This window comes from Branchiostoma belcheri, unplaced genomic scaffold (assembly GCF_001625305.1).
Source record: "Branchiostoma belcheri isolate BF01 breed outbred unplaced genomic scaffold, Haploidv18h27 scaffold34, whole genome shotgun sequence".
In the NCBI taxonomy this organism is placed as follows: domain Eukaryota; kingdom Metazoa; phylum Chordata; class Leptocardii; order Amphioxiformes; family Branchiostomatidae; genus Branchiostoma; species Branchiostoma belcheri.
Window position 1 is genome coordinate 2,949 of NW_017803954.1, and position 17,377 is coordinate 20,325.

The following is a 17,377-nucleotide window of genomic DNA, read 5'->3' on the forward strand; positions in this document are numbered from 1 at the left end:
GTACATGGCATAGCAATATAAATACCAAATAAATTTGGCCCGTAATGAGATACCCGGTTCCTGCAAATAACATTAATTACCATGACAAGATGAGTTTTCCACATGACATTTCTGCCTACTTATGAATTCAATTTTACGAGGCTGCCTATTCAAACTTGAGAGATATCACAAAGCCATTAATCAATCAATATACGCTGTACGGTACCCAATCAACATATTACAGGACCGCAATTTTAATAAGTGGGCTTGGGAGGGAAGATTATAATTCTTCATCAATTATGAGCTGATATACACTAGGTTCCTGCTTTGATGAAGAGAAAGGGAATACATGATTATCTTCTATCTCTCAAGGGACATGCATTATACCATTAGAATGAACTACCATATTACATCAGGGGTCGAAATAGATTTTGGGGCCAACTTGCACTGGTGCAAATGAAAAGAAAAATACTTGCACCGGAAGAAAAATAGTTGCACCCTCCAAAAATATAGAAGTGATGGGAAACATCCGCTGGCAGCGACGTAGATAGTAACCTTCTGTTACTTACAAAAAATGAAGAAAAACTTCATGGATTCTGGTTTTGTTCCTTTCCACTCCAGTTCTTTATCAATTAATATTATTGGGTAATTCTACAGGTAGTAACAGTGGATAAAGCAAACTTGCACCATGGTGCAAGCAGGCAAAAAATTAGTTGCACGACACCAAATTTACTTGCACCAAGTTGCACACAGAGGGTTATTTCGACCCCTGTACATGTAGTATGATGTACTGTTTTTTTCCTTACAGGAAAAGCTATCATATCAGTACACCCTACACACCCTATGCATGGTTGAAGTTGATGAAGGATATCCAATGAAATATTCCATGTCATAGAAAAATGGGTCATCAAATATCCAATATACATAATATGACAGGAAACCCCCTGAGGATACATATTGGCAAGTTGGCAACTGTTAAGCCCTGAGCAACAAAATTGTTATCCTATGCAAAAACTAAAAAAAAAAAAGTCAAAACACAAATAAAGAAACTTGATTTTCCTTATTTACATATCAATTCTGATGCTCATCTATATACAGGTTACACTTGTCTTTTGACTAATGTTTAACTCCTCAGAGAATTTAATAATATCCATCCAGTTGCTTGATTTACAATTTGCACAATTCAAGAGAATTTTCATAATTCTCCAGGGTGACAGATAAGTTTTGGTTCAATATAAGAATTAGATTGGTTCAATATAAAAATTCAATCCCTGAGTCATCGTTCAAACTCTACATACTAGATTCCTCCATTTTGGTTTGGTTTTATTTTTGGCACAATCGGTGACAACCCACACAAAAGTACTGAACAATTAATGAACTGCTGGTTATTGAATTCACCTTTGTCTACTGAATAGAAGTGTGATAGACAGTCTGTCATGTGTACAATGTAGGTAACCTTCGTACTCCTGGCTTTCGCCAGAGGTGAGAATTAATGGAGTACGAAGCTTCATCTTATGCAAATTAGCGTCACAGCTGCGATGGGACATGAATAGGCCAGCTGCGACCATTGNTAGCTGATTACTGCTCAGGAAGACCGGATCCCTGGCCTCATTACCACTAATACAAACTGACAATTTGCCCATAAAGCAATGACAGATATGCCACCTTCTACTCCCCACAGAGACAATTAGGTAGGCTGTTATAGCTGAACTCAGGCTGGAAATGTAGGTTATTAAACATAGTGCTTGGCTGTCCCATTAGTAACATTACTTAAAGCCCCTGCTCTGACAAACTACTGGTAATTCTACAAGTACAATGTATACAAAAGGGATACATTTCACTGTAATTTTGTCCTGGAGAGTCCTTTGTTTTGTCCTACTCCATACAAGTTTTGGAAGAATACTTGCAACATCAGATGTTTACCTCTGATCATTAATGGAGCAATGGCAAGTAGTAGTAGAAATACTCTGTTAGACTACATTGAAAAATGCAAAACAAAAGCACCAGGGTGAAAACAATGGAAAAGCAGATTTTTACGATGTATTTTCTTTAAGATCAACAGATAGACTAATACCTGTAAATTTCATTCCTTCTAATTCTACATCTGCATGGAGAATTTGCCCTTTTGGTTCTCAAACTTCTAAGACAGATTCAGTAATTTGTTGCACTGCCAAAACTTCAGTTATGCATGCAATGTAAAAAGCGGGCCAAGAGCGAAGTTTCAGCAATGAGCGGTAATTAGCAGGCTTGGCGATAAAGGCTTGACTGTAAATTACCAGATCAACCTGCCAGCAGAAGGTAAGTAGGCTAGCAATCTTCCCGTTCATCCCGGGGCTGTACCTGCCATGTCGCAGTAAACTGTCTACCAGGAAACAGATCCAGAGTTTTACAACTGGCGGGGTAAAGCCGTAGGATTGTGGATTCACGTCACACGGAAGATCAGCGGATCTACGAGGAGCGGGGCACAAAATACTCACCTGTAACATGCAATTTGCAAAAGGCGATAAAGGGACAGGAGATGGAAACATCCCATTCCGCAGGCCAAGAAGTAAGGCAGGATGTTTGCAACTCCCATGAACCGGCATCTACCTTCAATTCTAACATACAAATTCATTTCAAGTATTTTGATTTTTCCACAAAACGAAAGACAAAAACTGTGTTTGAAATAAATATAGCAGTACTAGGAACTTACTTAACTATTTCTGCATACTTAACTTTCGATTTCTTGTTACCCCTGGTATTTGAGTTTCAAGGCTTCTTTTGTCTTATCAGAAAAATGAAAGTCCTTCATTTCTCCCATGCCCTTGACATTGCCTCTGTCCCCTACAACAGACTACAGAGTAGGGTATTGGCTTTGCCCCCAAATAGAAAGTAATATTACAGTCAAGTTGAAAGGTTCTTTCAATGTCATCTATCACCCTTGGCACTCCTATCTATATTGGTTGGTAATCCAATAAGTATGCCCTAGCATCAAGTAAGCTGAGTCAATAAGGTAAGGAGGCGGGGAAACAAACAATATTCATCCTCATCGTAGTAAACACCATTTCAAACATACATATTTCATACTGACAAGGCTATTATCATAATTCATTGATGATTGGTAACACTTTGTTCAGAGTAAAACTAATGACTTAGATTGCAAATAATTCTCTTTAAGTTCTTTTTCAGATGGAATTTATCTATTGGTATTCTACACATGTAACCAGAACTTTCTGTTCATGCACCTGGTAGAGGCTGTATTGATATCAATAAAGTCATAATAAATGAATATGGTATTTTCTAGCCTGTGAAAATATATCACAATGTCAGATGAATTTCATGCGCCCGTAGTATCATCATTCTCACCATATGAGTCATGACATGCATGTACTGAGGGGCTGTAGTAAGGCTAGTCTTCTCGATGTTTCTCTGTAGGTTTGTGCATTTTTTTCTGTCATATGTCCAAACTCAGCCTGCTTTCCTCAGTAATGCTGGTGAGCATTTCCATCTATATTGAACAGCAATTCTTAAACTCAAAAGAAATCACAGAAAACCCTGCTAAATAATTAGACAGGAATAGAAAAATTGTGGGGAAGGCAGCGACTTAGTGCAAGCAAAAAATATTGGTTGTAGTTAATTGGTTGGATGTCTATAGCCCATTTTAAATGTTCCATACGCATATGATTTGTGTGCAACTTTACAAGATAAAAAGGAGTGTATTCTATAACTGCCATCTTGCCCTTATAAAACAAGTTTATCCCATTCCTGTTCACAAAGGCCTGTCTTCCTGATGCATGTTACTGCAGGTGAGCTACTGGTCCCAGGAGACCTGGGAGACTTGTACTACATCACATACAGCTGACCTAGGCATGCCTACATCCCTGCAACTGATGGATTTACTGCATAATCATATTTTGCTTTTCAAGAGCGGCATACCCAAATAAGAATTTCAAACAGACACCAAAATGTACCACAACAATGTAAATAGTAATTGACATAGCAATAGCAATATGCATAGCAATATAAATACCAAATAAATTTGGCCCATAATGAGATACCCGGTTCCTGCAAATAACATTAATTACCATGACAAGATGAGTTTTCCACATGACATTTCTGCCTACTTATGAATTCAATTTTACGAGGCTGCCTATTCAAACTGAGAGATATCACAAAGCCATTAATCAATCAATATACGCTGTACGGTACCCAATCAACATATTACAGGACCGCAATTTTAATAAGTGAGCTAGGGAGGGAAGATTATAATTCTTCATCAATTATGAACTGATATACTCTAGTAGGTTCCTGCTTTGATGAAGAGAAAGGGAACACATGATTATCTTCTATCTCTCAAGGGACATGCATTATACCATTTAGAATGATACATGTAGCATGATGTACTGTTTTTTTTTTTACCTTACAGGAGAAGCTATCATATCAGTACACACCCTATGCATAGTTGAAGTTGATGAAGTATATCCAATGAAATATTCCATGTCATATGAATGGTTATATGAATGGTTTATTTCAGTTGATACCTCGCAGCCACTTGGCTGAATTACGTACAACTTACAAAATGTCTCTAATTGAATCACATCCAAATTATAAGTGTTACACAGATTACGATAATTTACGGAAATTGTAGACTAAATTTGCGATAATTCCACATATGATCAATTTCTTTCAAAAAGTCAAGTATTAAGAGCAGACAAATTCAGTATCAATTAGTTTTAAAATCTAAAATACTACACACATTTCATTAAGAGAAGTGGCATTAAAAGTAGTAGGGAATCCTTAATCATTTTCTTTGAACATTTCGATATTTAAAAAGACAACAACAATTTCGATTACTACTAGTTCTAAAATCAAACAACTACGCACATTTCATTGGGAGAGTGGCATTGAAAGGATTAAAGATTGCAGGAGAATTCTGGACAAGGAAAATCGGTAGTATTTAGCTCTATTAACAGCTATTGAGTAATCTTGTTAGGTACGGAATGGGGGAGTCTCTGTATCTCTTAGTTTTGCACTTAATAGTTCTTAGTTTGTCAGAGTTCCTGGTGGTGATGCCGTGGCTGTCTCCAGTTCTCGGTGGGAGCATTTCTGGGCTCAGGTTTCTGGCAAATTTTAGGCACAGATCCACCCGTCGTTCTTGGAGCGACTTCAGGCCTGTGTTGAGCAGAGCGCTCTTGTAGTCGGTGTAGTTCATGCCAAGAATGGTTCGTAGTGCTCTCCTCTGGATTCTTTCTAGTCTCGTGGTTTGTGTTGCTGTGAGACCAGAGTGCCACACTGGCACACAATACTCTAGCACTGATCTGACGTAGGTTATGTATATTTGTAGTAGGTCCTCAGTGGATAGGCTGAAACGTTTGATTTTTCGTAGCATGGCCAGCCGTCCGTTAGCCTTGTTGATGGTCTTGTCTACGTGCATATCCCATTTTAGGTTCTTTTGGATCCAAACCCCAAGGAGACATGTGGCACAAACTACCTCTAGCTGCGTTTGGTTGATGGTGAGGACTGGAAGCGGGGGTGGATATTTCATAAAGCAGATTACCATTGCTTTGCATTTGTCCGGGTTTAGCAGCATGTGGTTGTGAAGGGACCAGTCTTGAAAGTTGTTTAGCTCCATTTGCATCACTGAAGGTTTGTTGTATCTGTGTGATTCCGCCAATGATAGATCATCATGTCATAGAAAAATGGGTAATCAAATATCCAATATACATAATATGACAGGAAACCCCCTGAGGATACATATTGGCAAGTTGGCAACTGTTAAGCCCTGAGCAACAAAATTGTTATCCTATGCAAAAACTAAAAAAAAAAAAAGTCAAAACACAAATAAAGAAACTTGATTTTCCTTATTTACATATCAATTCTGATGCTCATCTATATACAGGTTACACTTGTCTTTTGACTAATGTTTAACTCCTCAGAGAATTTAATAATATCCATCCAGTTGCTTGATTTACAATTTGCACAATTCAAGAGAATTTTCATAATTCTCCAGGGTGACAGATAAGTTGTATTGGTTCAATATAAAAATTCAATCCCTGAGTCATCGTTCAAACTCTACATCCTAGATTCCTCCATTTTGGTTGGGTTTTATTTTTGGCACAATCGGTGACAACCCCACACAAAAGTACTGAACAATTAATGAACTGCTGGTTATTGAATTCACCTTTGTCTACTGAATAGAAGTGTGATAGACAGTCTGTCATGTGTACAATGTAGGTAACCTTCGTACTCCTGGCTTTCGCCAGAGGTGAGAATTAATGTACGAAGCTTCATCTTATGCAAATTAGCGTCACAGCTGCGATGGGACATGAATAGGCCAGCTGCGACCATTGTAGGCTTGAATAGTGCCCAGACAATTCACCTGGGGACTTCTGCAAATACCTGTGGTCATAGCAAGGCACACCTGTAACCATTCAAAACATGTGGAACACACTCACTTCAGGCTGAGTTGGGAATTCTACTTATCTTAATTGTTTCTTGTCATCTTTTCTTCCTCAAGGCAACACAAACTTTGCAGGACTCTTTTTGAATAAATATCAATGCCATAAGCTTCCTCCAAGGCTTTGACCTTGAGAAGAAAACAACAAAACTGAAGTGGAGCATGTTATGTCAATCACTACCTTCAAAATCAATGGTACATACATATGTATATGACATTATCTGATGTACATTTATCTGCATTGACATTTTCCAACTCCACCCACTACCCTTCCTACATGTGGCTTGGCTCTAACTGTCATGCAGAGTACATAATCCCTGTATTCTGTCAAACTAGACAAGTCTGAGCCTGGACAAATATTGGTATATTATATACCAGCAGAGAACTGGAAAACCAGCACACCAAAATTTTGACAAAACCTATACTTACCAGTTGTATTTTTTTAAAGCTTATAATATCATCCCAATAACAGGTTAATCAGAAACATGGGCAGGATATGTCCATATCATACTACATGTTCCCCTAATGAGATATTTTAGATCTTATCAATTCTTATCCTCAGCTTTTCTTTTGAGGATAATTTCTGCCTCAGGGCAAATTGCAAAAGAGACTCAATAAGATACTTCATATGTGCCCCATATAGGTCACTGTAACTACAGAAAATGTACTGAAAAAGGAGCTGACTCATGAAGCAAGCACTAATTCCATTGATAATTTACAAACTATTGTACTAGCGAAACAAACACACAAATGAATCTTCCAGTTCTTTGGACATTACGTTATTTCCTGGCTATTCTCCAACCCAATCCTTCTTTCCACAGCTAAAAATGTCCCTGTTGCATGTCTGTGTATTATATACTCTAAGTCTAATCATAAATTGAGAAAATCCTCTTCCTTCCAAAAGAGCTAAGGTTACTAGTGTGCTTTCAATTTAGGGTTTGTAGTCTTATCCTAAAATCTCAATAGTGACTAGCTGTTGACAGGGGAATTCAGGCTGGTGACAGTTGCTGGGGGCAACACCACCCTTCCTGTTGATTATCTCCATGGCAACTGGCCTGGGCAGGAAGGGGTCTTGAGGACAACAAAACAGCACATGAAAGGTTGAAGTTTTTGAGGGAAAAGAGAGGACTTCAGTGGCAGGAAAGTCTCTGTTTTTAGGCCAGCAAATGCTGCTCTATGATACTACAAGGACTGTCTGCTATATGTGTATGTAAGACCATACAGACATGTGTGTAGAAAATAAAGTAAAGATCCCCAAAAAAGTTTACGGGAACAAAATGCTAGCTAGTGGACCAAATGTAGACACAAAACAAAAATTTACTTTCTCATACTCCCTCCATATTTCCTTTCTATCAGCTGGCATGCATGGGTGTCATTACTCAAATGCTCCAAATTCCTTACAATTTTGAACTTATCTAGTGAACAATGCATAAAAACTGAACAGCAAGGATTGTGTATACATGTACATGTATATGCTTCAAGAGTTTTCCTCATAATTAATTTGTCAAACATTCACTAGTACCACACTTTCAAGGGTCAGAATGCCCCCAGTTTGACCCAGAGACCTCTAGCCTAGGCCTGTCCCCTAGTTTCATGCCCAACCTAATCCTGAGCTTGGGTGGCTCTACAGAGTTACATACATGTACACAGTGGCTTTACAACATTAAAGCTTTCAATCCAAGCCAGCCAAGTGTAGAATTAGTTCCAGAGTTCAGCACTACTTAACAGGACTACATCACTTATCTGTTGGCATAGGATTGCCAAAACACAGGCTACACTGCCATCTAAATTCTAACATCACACAAACACCTGGGCTGAATCACTTAAAGTTACATACAACAAAATCAAATACCGTACCGGGGTACTTCCACATAAAATTATTTCTATTCATTACTATTCGCTCAGTGTCCGTGATACTTTATAGCACTGTTTTTACTGCATTCTTGTATCAGCAACTGATGCACTGACACATTTTCTGCCTTCACTTTATTGGTGAAAATCCTCTTAAGTCCTTGTAGTAATCTGCACTTAACAGGTTTGTTTTTACGCAAGCCAGCAACAATAGCCAAAACAGGCTTTCACTAGTGGGTGTCATAATGTCTACAGTGGGTACGTGAGAAAGCCCCAACATGAGAGATTGCAAATAAAGAGTGGATACGTAATAGCAGTCATAACAAAAATGGAACCTCTAAATTTGATACGCGGGGAAACTAAATACCACAAAAAGAACGTCATGAAGATTTTTCAAAAATTAAAAGCCCTGGTAACTGATACAAAATGATGGAAACATGATCTGATACACACTGGAGCTAATCAGATTTAATAGAATAGGTTTGGCAAGTTTTGAAATCTCCTGGCAGTTTGAAAGGAAACAAAATCACTCAAAAGCTTTTTGGGCAATACATATATCTCTCTACTTCTCCATAATCAGTAGGAAGGCTTTAATTCATGAGTGAGGAAGACACAAAGCTAGAGTGGAAGACACAATCTGTTGTGGTCTGTACCTGATCACTTGAGGCAGTGGTTACATCTACCTGACAAATCTAGAGTGTGCAAATAAGTCTACAGTACTACAGTCTTTGGTTCCTGTCCAAAGAAGGTTATGTTGTCTCAGGACCTCACATGAATAGAAAGCTACAACACAAGCACTTGGGTTCTTCAAACTGAACAGGTGTCCAGCACTAACAATGAGGAGTCTTCAGACTTGTGACCACCCTCATTAACTTTTCATCTTGAGAAAACAACAACAAATGTGGGATCATTAGTCCAGCTTTAGGGACAAGCTGCACTTTCATTTTTCCTCCTGAGAAATGGTACCATTCATTGTGAGGATGGTCTTTCATACAATACCAGGACCTAGAAAATTTGGAATCACTTTGTACAAAAAAGAATTAAATATGGGCATATGACAAGCACGCTGACTGCAATTCAATTTTTTTATTAGAAAAGTGACCCACCCTCCCAATATTCCAATTAGTAAAGCGACCTACCGTCCAGAATATCCATGAAGCAGACGTTTCCCGCGGCGTTGAAGGCGAGCGTTTCCGGGGTGATACAGAGCGTCTGGAACAGGTCCGACATCTCGATGCTGCGCAGCGCCGTGCACGTCTCCCTGCAGATGGCCCACAATTCCTGCTCCGACAGGCACTCGTCCCGCAGCGCCAAGATGTCAGCCAGCGACACATTCTCCTCGTCTTCCAGCAGCGTGGGGAGGATGTCGTACTCGTAGTCGTCAAACATTCCAGCCATGGTGGCCGCCAAGTTCAGGATGAAGCTGAGATCTCCTCCCTTTGTGTTTGTGTTTACATGTGTTTCTGTACACCTACTTAGTCACGCTTTCCAGTCAGCCATGAAAACAGTACAGACATGACTCGCCACGTTTTATTCTTTTGACTTTGAAAGCTAAACTAGAGTATCCACAGGCCACACCTTGGAAAACAAATGGATGGTGGATCCTGAATTCAGCCTTACATGTTGGCTACCTCTATCCACCTTGGTTGATCAGTTTACACTATGTGTAGTGTTGTACTGCAGATTGATCAATGTAAACTTCTTTCATTATCTATGGTCGTCGCACACATTCTTGAGTTTCATATTCAGTCCCCCTGGTCCGTGACATTCCACTTGGCTTGGGTTGCATACCTGTCAGATGACCACAGGTGACCTCGCCTTCAGACTAGTACACCTGTCCAGCACACCTGTAGTGGTATGGGAGGAAATAATCAGTAATACAAATCACACATAAGGTCAAATTTAAGCACTATCAAACATATTCTTCAATGTAGATTCTTGATAAAGATATAGTCCATGATTTTGGCTGCTACCTTTTGTTTAGTATTTTGTTTCAGGTGATACACCTGTAACTCAAACTTGTACCTGACAAAACACCTGGTGATGGAATACACTAATCAGGGTCACCAGGTAACAACTAACTCACTAACACACTAGTGACAGGGCATATTGATGATAAAAATGTATCATCCTAATTGTTACTTCTCCTTAGCTTTAGGCTTCTCCTCAAGTACAAAATGACTGCGAACAAGCCCCATGTTCTGTTGCCATTAACTAGTTTCCAGACGATTTTTGTGTTGCCCAAATCGTCTTGCTTCCTGTCTTGGCCATTTTTATGGGCCAACTGTCATGACATAGTATATGTGGAGTATAAAACGGCCAACACGCCTTACTTCTGAGTAAAACGACTGTTGATCTAATGCTTGTGTAACAGAAATGAGAGCAACAAAATATTTCTATGGTCCATATACTATTTGTACGAGGTGCGGGGTTGCAGACGACTTCACGTTGTTATGAATATGAAAGGCGCTGCAGACGACTAACTGTTCCCTCACTCAACCGTGCGATCAGGTCAGCCCTGCCTGGTTATACTCAGTCACGTCAACGATATACAAACAACTTTCACTACCACTAGGATAAATATGTGTTAAGATAAAAAGTTAACACCCACCTCATTATCAGTGAAAGCTGTTTTTGTCGAGGATTATAATAGCGGGCATGCATGGGTCGCGCTTCGACTTGTCTAGCTGTGGCATGGGGTAACTACGAGGTGCTGTTCTGCGTTGTTACGCCCGTTTCCTGTCCAGCCGACGACCCCAGGACATAGCAACACATTCACAAACCGCCTACACTGCCTGTGGCGCAGAGAAAGGTGGTGAAAAGTGCTCTTGTCGCATGTTATGCCGGCAGAATTCCTCGGCCGAGCGCGAGCAAACTTGAATCGCGGCGGTTGTGTACACAGGAAGTCCGGCCTGCCAAGCTAGCTGGAAACCGGACACCCACCGCATTGTGGGTACTTTGAGGGTGTGCAAGGGAGATTGATGTGATAAAATTCAGATAAATGCATGAATAACCCTGGCTAACGTTTTATACTTGGGCCAATATCAGTCGCATTGGAAGTGAAAAATATTTTGCAAGTTCATCTTTCCTAAAAAATCAAATAAAAATCCACACAAAACATTATGCTACTCGGAGTTTTATAAAAACTCTACAGACCAGAAACCTTGACCAAACTGAGTAAGACATAACTATTGCAATACGATTATTTTGGGATTTCATACTTAGTCGTTGATATTCCTGCAAATACAGGCATTCTTGACAAGAGATTTCGATTTTCCATTCGGTAATACCCGTACCAGACTATATTTGCTAGTCTAGAAATATGCAATACTTTTTAGTTCCGCTAGATGACTCTTCAAGCTGAGTCAAAACCACTGGGGCGTGTCAGGGAGAGACGAGCCCTGCATAGGTTTATTGCGAGCCTGGGAAACAGAAACAAGTAGTTACCTCCGCCAAGAAAGTTATGTTTTCAGGACTGTTCGTCTGTCTGTGTGTGTGTGTGGTAGAAATTGTACTATTTTGGTCCCCTGTACGTGGCGACAGACAGCGGAACTTGGATCCACTCATTGATAGGTTATAAATGATATCTCAAGTTCTGGAAATACTGTGGCCATTTTTGGTGCTAGATAGCTCTTGTGCTCGGAAAGAAGTGACATAAGTTTGGACTCTCTGGTAGCTTTTTCGGGAGCCGGGAGGGGCCAGGAGGGGCCGGGAAGTTATATGATGAAGGATATACAGTAGGTCAAAAGGTCACGACACAGCAAAGAACGAACTAACTAAATTCGAACAATCGAATTCGAATAAAGAACCGGCAAGATTCTTTCATTCTCCATTTTTGCCACAGGAAGCTGTAGCGATAGGAATGGCGGATGTGACTTGGACGAGCCAGCGCCCTCATCATGCGCGGACCAGTAGTGCGGGTCACGCGGCTGAGGCTGACCACTGCTACGTCGGCACTCCCGAAGTGAGATGGACTCGGGAAAAGGATCGACATAGCAACAAGAAGTCCTACTTCACGCCGAAACAAAGCAAATCGGCAAGAAAATTCCATACTCCAAGGTCACTTCAGGTACAGAATGACAATTTTAAGGTCACAGACCTGTTTAAGATAAAAAATCAATACTATTTCGTCCTTAATGTGGTTTATGACAAGACACGTACAAAAGAACCGACGTGCGATTTATTTTGTGTCGAACTTTCTTCCCCCACGTTGCAGCTGAAGTTATCAGACATTTACGAAGGTATCGGCGCTGCTGACAACTTTCCCAACAAGCTCAAGAAACTGGTTGACAGTCCCGACTACAGGTTAGTAAAACACTTGAAGTCTTACACTGCTTGTCAACTTCAGCGATCAATTCTATATTTGAAATGAGCTGGCCACATTCGTCGCACGATTGTCGTGCGTTAGCAAGGCTGAGGGTTATTTTGGGGACAATACGCATGTGTAGTACAAAATTTAGACGTCTTGTTACCGAAAAAGATTCTTGTCTGTGGTTGGTCCTGACTTCAAAACCGTACGACGCCACCGTGACGACGCCCTACATATACGGCAATGTTGGCCACCTAGCTAACCACAAAGAATAGACGAAGACGCGAGTGAGACTGCGCTGTAACAGCCTCAACAAACACACATCGCTCGGCAAACATACATACATACATGTACATATATGCACACACTGCAGGCGGTGCCGCATTTGTATTTGTATATAAGAGAACGTCGAGGTGCAACTTGAGGTGTATCATTTTTATCTTATAGCTCCATCGTCTGGGACCAAGAAGGTAAAGGAGTCGTCATCACGGAGTTGGACTTTCGTGAGGAAGTTCTAAATGAAACCTGTCACGTGTTCGAAACAACGAGCTTCAAGAGCTTCGTGAGGCAGCTGAACTTGTACGGCTTCCGGAAAAACGTTCCCGGCTGTGACAGGTCAAACAGTAAGGAGGTGAGGTCGGCAGAGAAATGTGTGGCACGGTGTGTGTGATGAGCAAAAAGGGAATGAGAGTAACCGGGGTCTTAGAAATCAATGAACATAAACTGAACTGAACTGAAATTAGGATAAAGCGTAGTTTTGAGAAAGACAAATACTTCATGGTCACGTATTATACAGTATCCAATAGCGATGTTTTGTAGATATGCTGCTGACTCCTGTTTCCTTCTGCAGGTGCACACCTTCTACCACAGGTTTTTCACCCGAGACAACACCGTTCTGTCCAGGGTCGTGCGCAGGAAGAACACCAAGACGTCTCCCCAGGACAACTCATTCGTCTCCACCGCCACTGGTATGACCCGCGCCCGGCGCATGACACACGCCTGTACTTGCGTTGTCCGTTTTGTCTCTAACTCGACTCTAACTGATGTAGATTACACCGGCCGGCTGTACTATAGAGGCTTCTCTGACCACATAATCCCACATGGACAATCTTTTGATAATTTTAATACGCAAAAATGTCCACAGTAGAATTTGATATTACTGAACAAAACACAACCAATTGCAATCTGCGCACTTTAACGAAATGTTTCATATTTTCTTGTCTTTCCTCATTGATATATATGCTGTCTACAGAACATTGTTAGTAAGTCGTATAACAACCATGTGGCAGTGATTAAAATGTATCTCAAATGATTTAATGAATTAATCGTCAGAACAGTTCTTTCTCACCCAGTAAACCCTTCATTACACCGTCTGTAGATACGCCTTCGGGCAGAAGTTTTCATCGTCAACAAGATATTTCACCTGAATATGAGAATGACCATCCTACACCGATCTACCGCGAGGACAGATGCCTTCCCTCCATGTCCCGTCAGTACCTGCCCATCTGGTCACCCGTGGCTCACCGTTTCCACCGTTATTCAGCGGCGACATCTACTGGAAAGCCTGAGAATAACACCAAGCGCACTCCCCTCGGCCGGCTCGACACAAATGCCTGGGTTTCACAATATGCCAACCAGCCCCCATGCCTACCTCCACGTCGTCTGTCTAAGTCTGCCGCTCTTCTCCAAAGCTGGTCCTGCGGTGAGGTAGACAGGGAAGGCCATCTAGCGGACAAACTTTATTACAGCAGGTACAGTAAATATCTCATTCTAACCCTTGTCCCGCTGGCATTTTTTTACACAAAATTTTCAAATAATTTGATGTCTTAACCAGGTTATAGTCCCTTGACTTTTTGGGCTAATACTGAGTTGCCTGCCTTAGGACCATTTTTGGTTCTATAACACAATAAGTCTGCCGATCATGCTACCTTACTTCAATTTCAATTTAAGTTCAATTCTAGCCGAATTTGAGCCTTTATATTTAATAGGTCATCTTCCCTTCTTCAGGTGTGCCGAAACCTCATCTGACAGTCTTAACGCTGATGCCGAACCTGACTTCTACTGGTCATCTAACGTCATCAGGTATGACGTACGACGCCTAGATGACGTCGAAGACGTCTACTCAACGTCGTTTCTAAGCAACGACAGTGACGTTAACCATGCCAACGTCGCCTTTGCTCTGGCGTCAGACGAAAGTCTCCTGAGTGACACAAGTTTCTTAAACTCCAGTGGTGAGATATCTCTGTGTTATCAACCTGCTCAACCAGGGGTGGATTACGTCATCCCCGCGACCTTAGGTGACCCTGACTCCATCACGCGGGAGGTGCTGGTCTCACTGCCCATGCCTGAACTCACAGATGATCAGGACAGGGCGCATGCGTGGCTGGTTTCCAAGGCGCGGGAAACTCTAGAGAAAATGGCTGACGCCTTGTAATGAGATGGTATTACATGTATGTCCTACCAGACTCAACAGCATATACGCATTGGAGACGATAGAATGTAACAATACTTTTGAGACGTCGATGGAAAGGTCCATTTAAAAACTAATTTATTGTTCGAGCTTCAACTTCCTAAGAATGCATTACATGTACTGAAGCTACTTGTGTTTGAAAAGCAAATAGACTTTTTTAGAATTCCTTAGAATGTCTCAAATACTAGTACATAAAACGGAATTTACTGCCAGGGTTGCGCAATACTTATATTTATTCAAAATGTAGTTATGTAATAGAATATAATGTAACTTTGATATATCATAACACTTTCAAATGCTATTGTATGATAATTTTGTATACATGATGCACGAAGCGCTTTTATGTGTGATGTATGCTGTTTATTGACAAATTGATATAATGAAATTATAGGAACTGAGTTTTGAAAGTGCCTGTTTGGTAGCGTTCGTTGCCGCTTTCCTTTTCTGTGGAATACTTTGTTATTTCCGGGCACGCAATCTGAAGCATTGTAGACTTCCGGCTTTGTTTTAAATCCTTCTTGCAAGACTAAAAGTTTAAATACTACTTTTCTCCATTAAAAAAATCAATTGTATCGGCAACTTGCCATTGGCTTTGAACCAGACAGCAGCTGCATAATACAACGATATTCTGGAAACTCTCAAGTACCCTCATGAGGTATCCCGATATGATCGTCTTCATTGTAGATTTGTAAAAGTTATGATTAATTTGATACAACCCAATAAAATCTTCTGTGCTGCTGCAACCGTGATCCGGCGACGTGATAATCTCTTGTTAGGTGAATTTTTTTTACTAAGTATCAAGGTCTTTCAGCTTTTTCTTTAACGGTAGCAACAGGCAACAGATGTCCGATAGTATCGATTTACACATTGTCACCTTTGGGAGGAATCGTCACGTAACTCATGTTACTGAGTACATGACAAAAGACAACTGCACTGTCAGCAGAGACTTTGTAACAACTCGTCCTGAATAACACTAGCTTGGAGAGCACCGTACTATCAGACAGAATCGAACACCCAGACGCACCAGGTAAGTGCTAACAATGTGTACTCCTGCATGTTATATCATTGGGGTCTCTTCACATTCGTCGCACTGTCGTCGTGCGATCGCAAACTGAGAACATTTTGGGGATCGTGGTAAACGTGTTACCGAATGGCTGTCTTATATCCTTGTCGGCAGTTGGTTCTGTCTGTTCTGTCACACCCTGCTTGCATGAAACGTCTTCGACACACGGCAAAATCTTACGACGACCTACGACGAATGTGACTGCACCGTTACAGGTTTTAGAGTGACTGGTAGCCTGTTTCCGTCCTGCAACATTATTGGTAGTGGCACTCTTCTACCTCCTTGGTGGTGAAGTAACCCAATGGAGTGATTCAATGAAGTACGTAACAGCTGTTTCAGTTTGTTAAAACATCAAGTCGCGGCCTGAAAGCCAACTCAGAATTTTCGTAGGAAGTCTGAACACCGTAATGCATACTTCTGTCCTACCCTCATAAGTACTAGATTCAGACTTCAGCCATGAGGGATGGAAAACACGTTCTAGAGAACACTCATAATATGCGGCGTCAGCAAGGATTATTCCGCTCATTCCGTGCTCCTTCCATTTGAGCTGTATTTTTAAATATTTCAGATTTTATTGAAGATTAAAAGAAACGACATTCTCAACCTACACGCAAGCCTGAACTATTATTCTACTTGCTCCGTCAGCACCATTGCCAAGATGCCCGGATGGAAAGGCCTCTTTATTCCCGCCATTCTACTGGTTCTAATCTTCATTGATCCCGTTGCGCCAGATGGTAAATATACTTAATACTAGTACCTCTTTCTCCTCTACTACGGAGAGACTAACAGCTGTTCATGACTTTAAAATGTACTTAGTCTGTGCATACACCGGTAAACAAGGAAGAAGAACATTTAGCAACTGGACAATTGCAATGCAGATATTGTAGCGGGGTGGTTTCGCTGAAATGTTAAAAAAAAACGTTCCCTGACTTTTGTCAGGTTTGATTACGACTTTGATCGTAGATTTCTAAGCCCGGTCACATCCTCATAAGCTAAGGCTGGGATAGTCTTATATATAACGCACGAAATCAATTGGCTTCTGTCACAGCCTGTTTTAAAATTCGTACGACGGTCTAGCTACGACAAAATGTGACGGAGCCGTACCTGCCCACATAACCCGTCTTGCTTAGAATGCTTCAGTACGTCCTATTGGAGACTTGCATTTCTTTCGTACGTAGCCATTAATAATATGACGCACTTTCTCCTCAAAGACACGGCCGTGCGATCTGACCTCCTGACTTTGATGACTACTATCATGGAGAACATGGT

The 17,377-nt window shown here is 40.9% G+C and overlaps 3 protein-coding genes across 5 annotated transcripts in view; 2 read left to right on the top strand and 1 right to left on the bottom strand.

Annotated features, from left to right (window-relative positions):
* Positions 1–2,401: 2,401 nt before the first annotated feature.
* LOC109475409 (protein very KIND-like) lies at positions 2,402–11,228 on the bottom strand. The gene is made up of 3 exons (XM_019776012.1): positions 10,878–11,228; positions 9,406–10,113; positions 2,402–2,427 (listed from the first exon to the last, which is right to left on the bottom strand). Exons 2-3 carry the CDS (start codon positions 9,662–9,664, stop codon positions 2,402–2,404), a joined length of 285 nt encoding a protein of 94 aa, XP_019631571.1. The 5' UTR covers positions 9,665–10,113; positions 10,878–11,228.
* A 900-nt stretch (positions 11,229–12,128) lies between these two features.
* Positions 12,129–15,564, top strand: LOC109475462. Its single transcript, XM_019776062.1, has 6 exons — positions 12,129–12,335; positions 12,483–12,571; positions 13,023–13,206; positions 13,426–13,543; positions 13,954–14,326; positions 14,607–15,564. Exons 1-6 carry the CDS (start codon positions 12,129–12,131, stop codon positions 15,007–15,009), a joined length of 1,374 nt encoding a protein of 457 aa, XP_019631621.1. The 3' UTR covers positions 15,010–15,564.
* Positions 15,565–15,975: 411 nt separating this feature from the next.
* LOC109475459 (proliferating cell nuclear antigen-like) overlaps positions 15,976–17,377 on the top strand; it is a 5,931-nt gene continuing 4,529 nt past the window's right edge. For 2 of the 3 annotated variants that reach the window (XM_019776059.1, XM_019776061.1), the window contains exons 1-3: positions 16,001–16,072; positions 16,677–16,842; positions 17,320–17,375. In XM_019776059.1, the coding sequence (XP_019631618.1) occupies positions 16,767–16,842; positions 17,320–17,375 (132 nt within the window). In that variant the 5' untranslated portion in view covers positions 16,001–16,072; positions 16,677–16,766. Of the gene's footprint in view, positions 16,073–16,676; positions 16,843–17,319; positions 17,376–17,377 lie in introns of all 3 variants that reach the window. The other variant, XM_019776060.1, reaches the window with a different exon arrangement.

What these genes read in the sequence shown, in the direction of transcription:
- LOC109475409 (XM_019776012.1), bottom strand. Translation starts at nt 9,664, where the DNA reads ATGGCTGGAATGTTTGACGACTACGAGTACGACATCCTCCCCACGCTG. An exon ending in CTTCATGGATATTCTGGACG is followed by an intron (nt 2,428 to 9,405) that starts GTAGGTCGCTTT and finishes CGCTCCTCGTAG; the next exon opens with ATCCGCTGATCTTCCGTGTG.
- LOC109475462 (XM_019776062.1), top strand. Translation starts at nt 12,129, where the DNA reads ATGGCGGATGTGACTTGGACGAGCCAGCGCCCTCATCATGCGCGGACC. An exon ending in GTTGACAGTCCCGACTACAG is followed by an intron (nt 12,572 to 13,022) that starts GTTAGTAAAACA and finishes TTTATCTTATAG; the next exon opens with CTCCATCGTCTGGGACCAAG. An exon ending in ACAGGTCAAACAGTAAGGAG is followed by an intron (nt 13,207 to 13,425) that starts GTGAGGTCGGCA and finishes TTCCTTCTGCAG; the next exon opens with GTGCACACCTTCTACCACAG.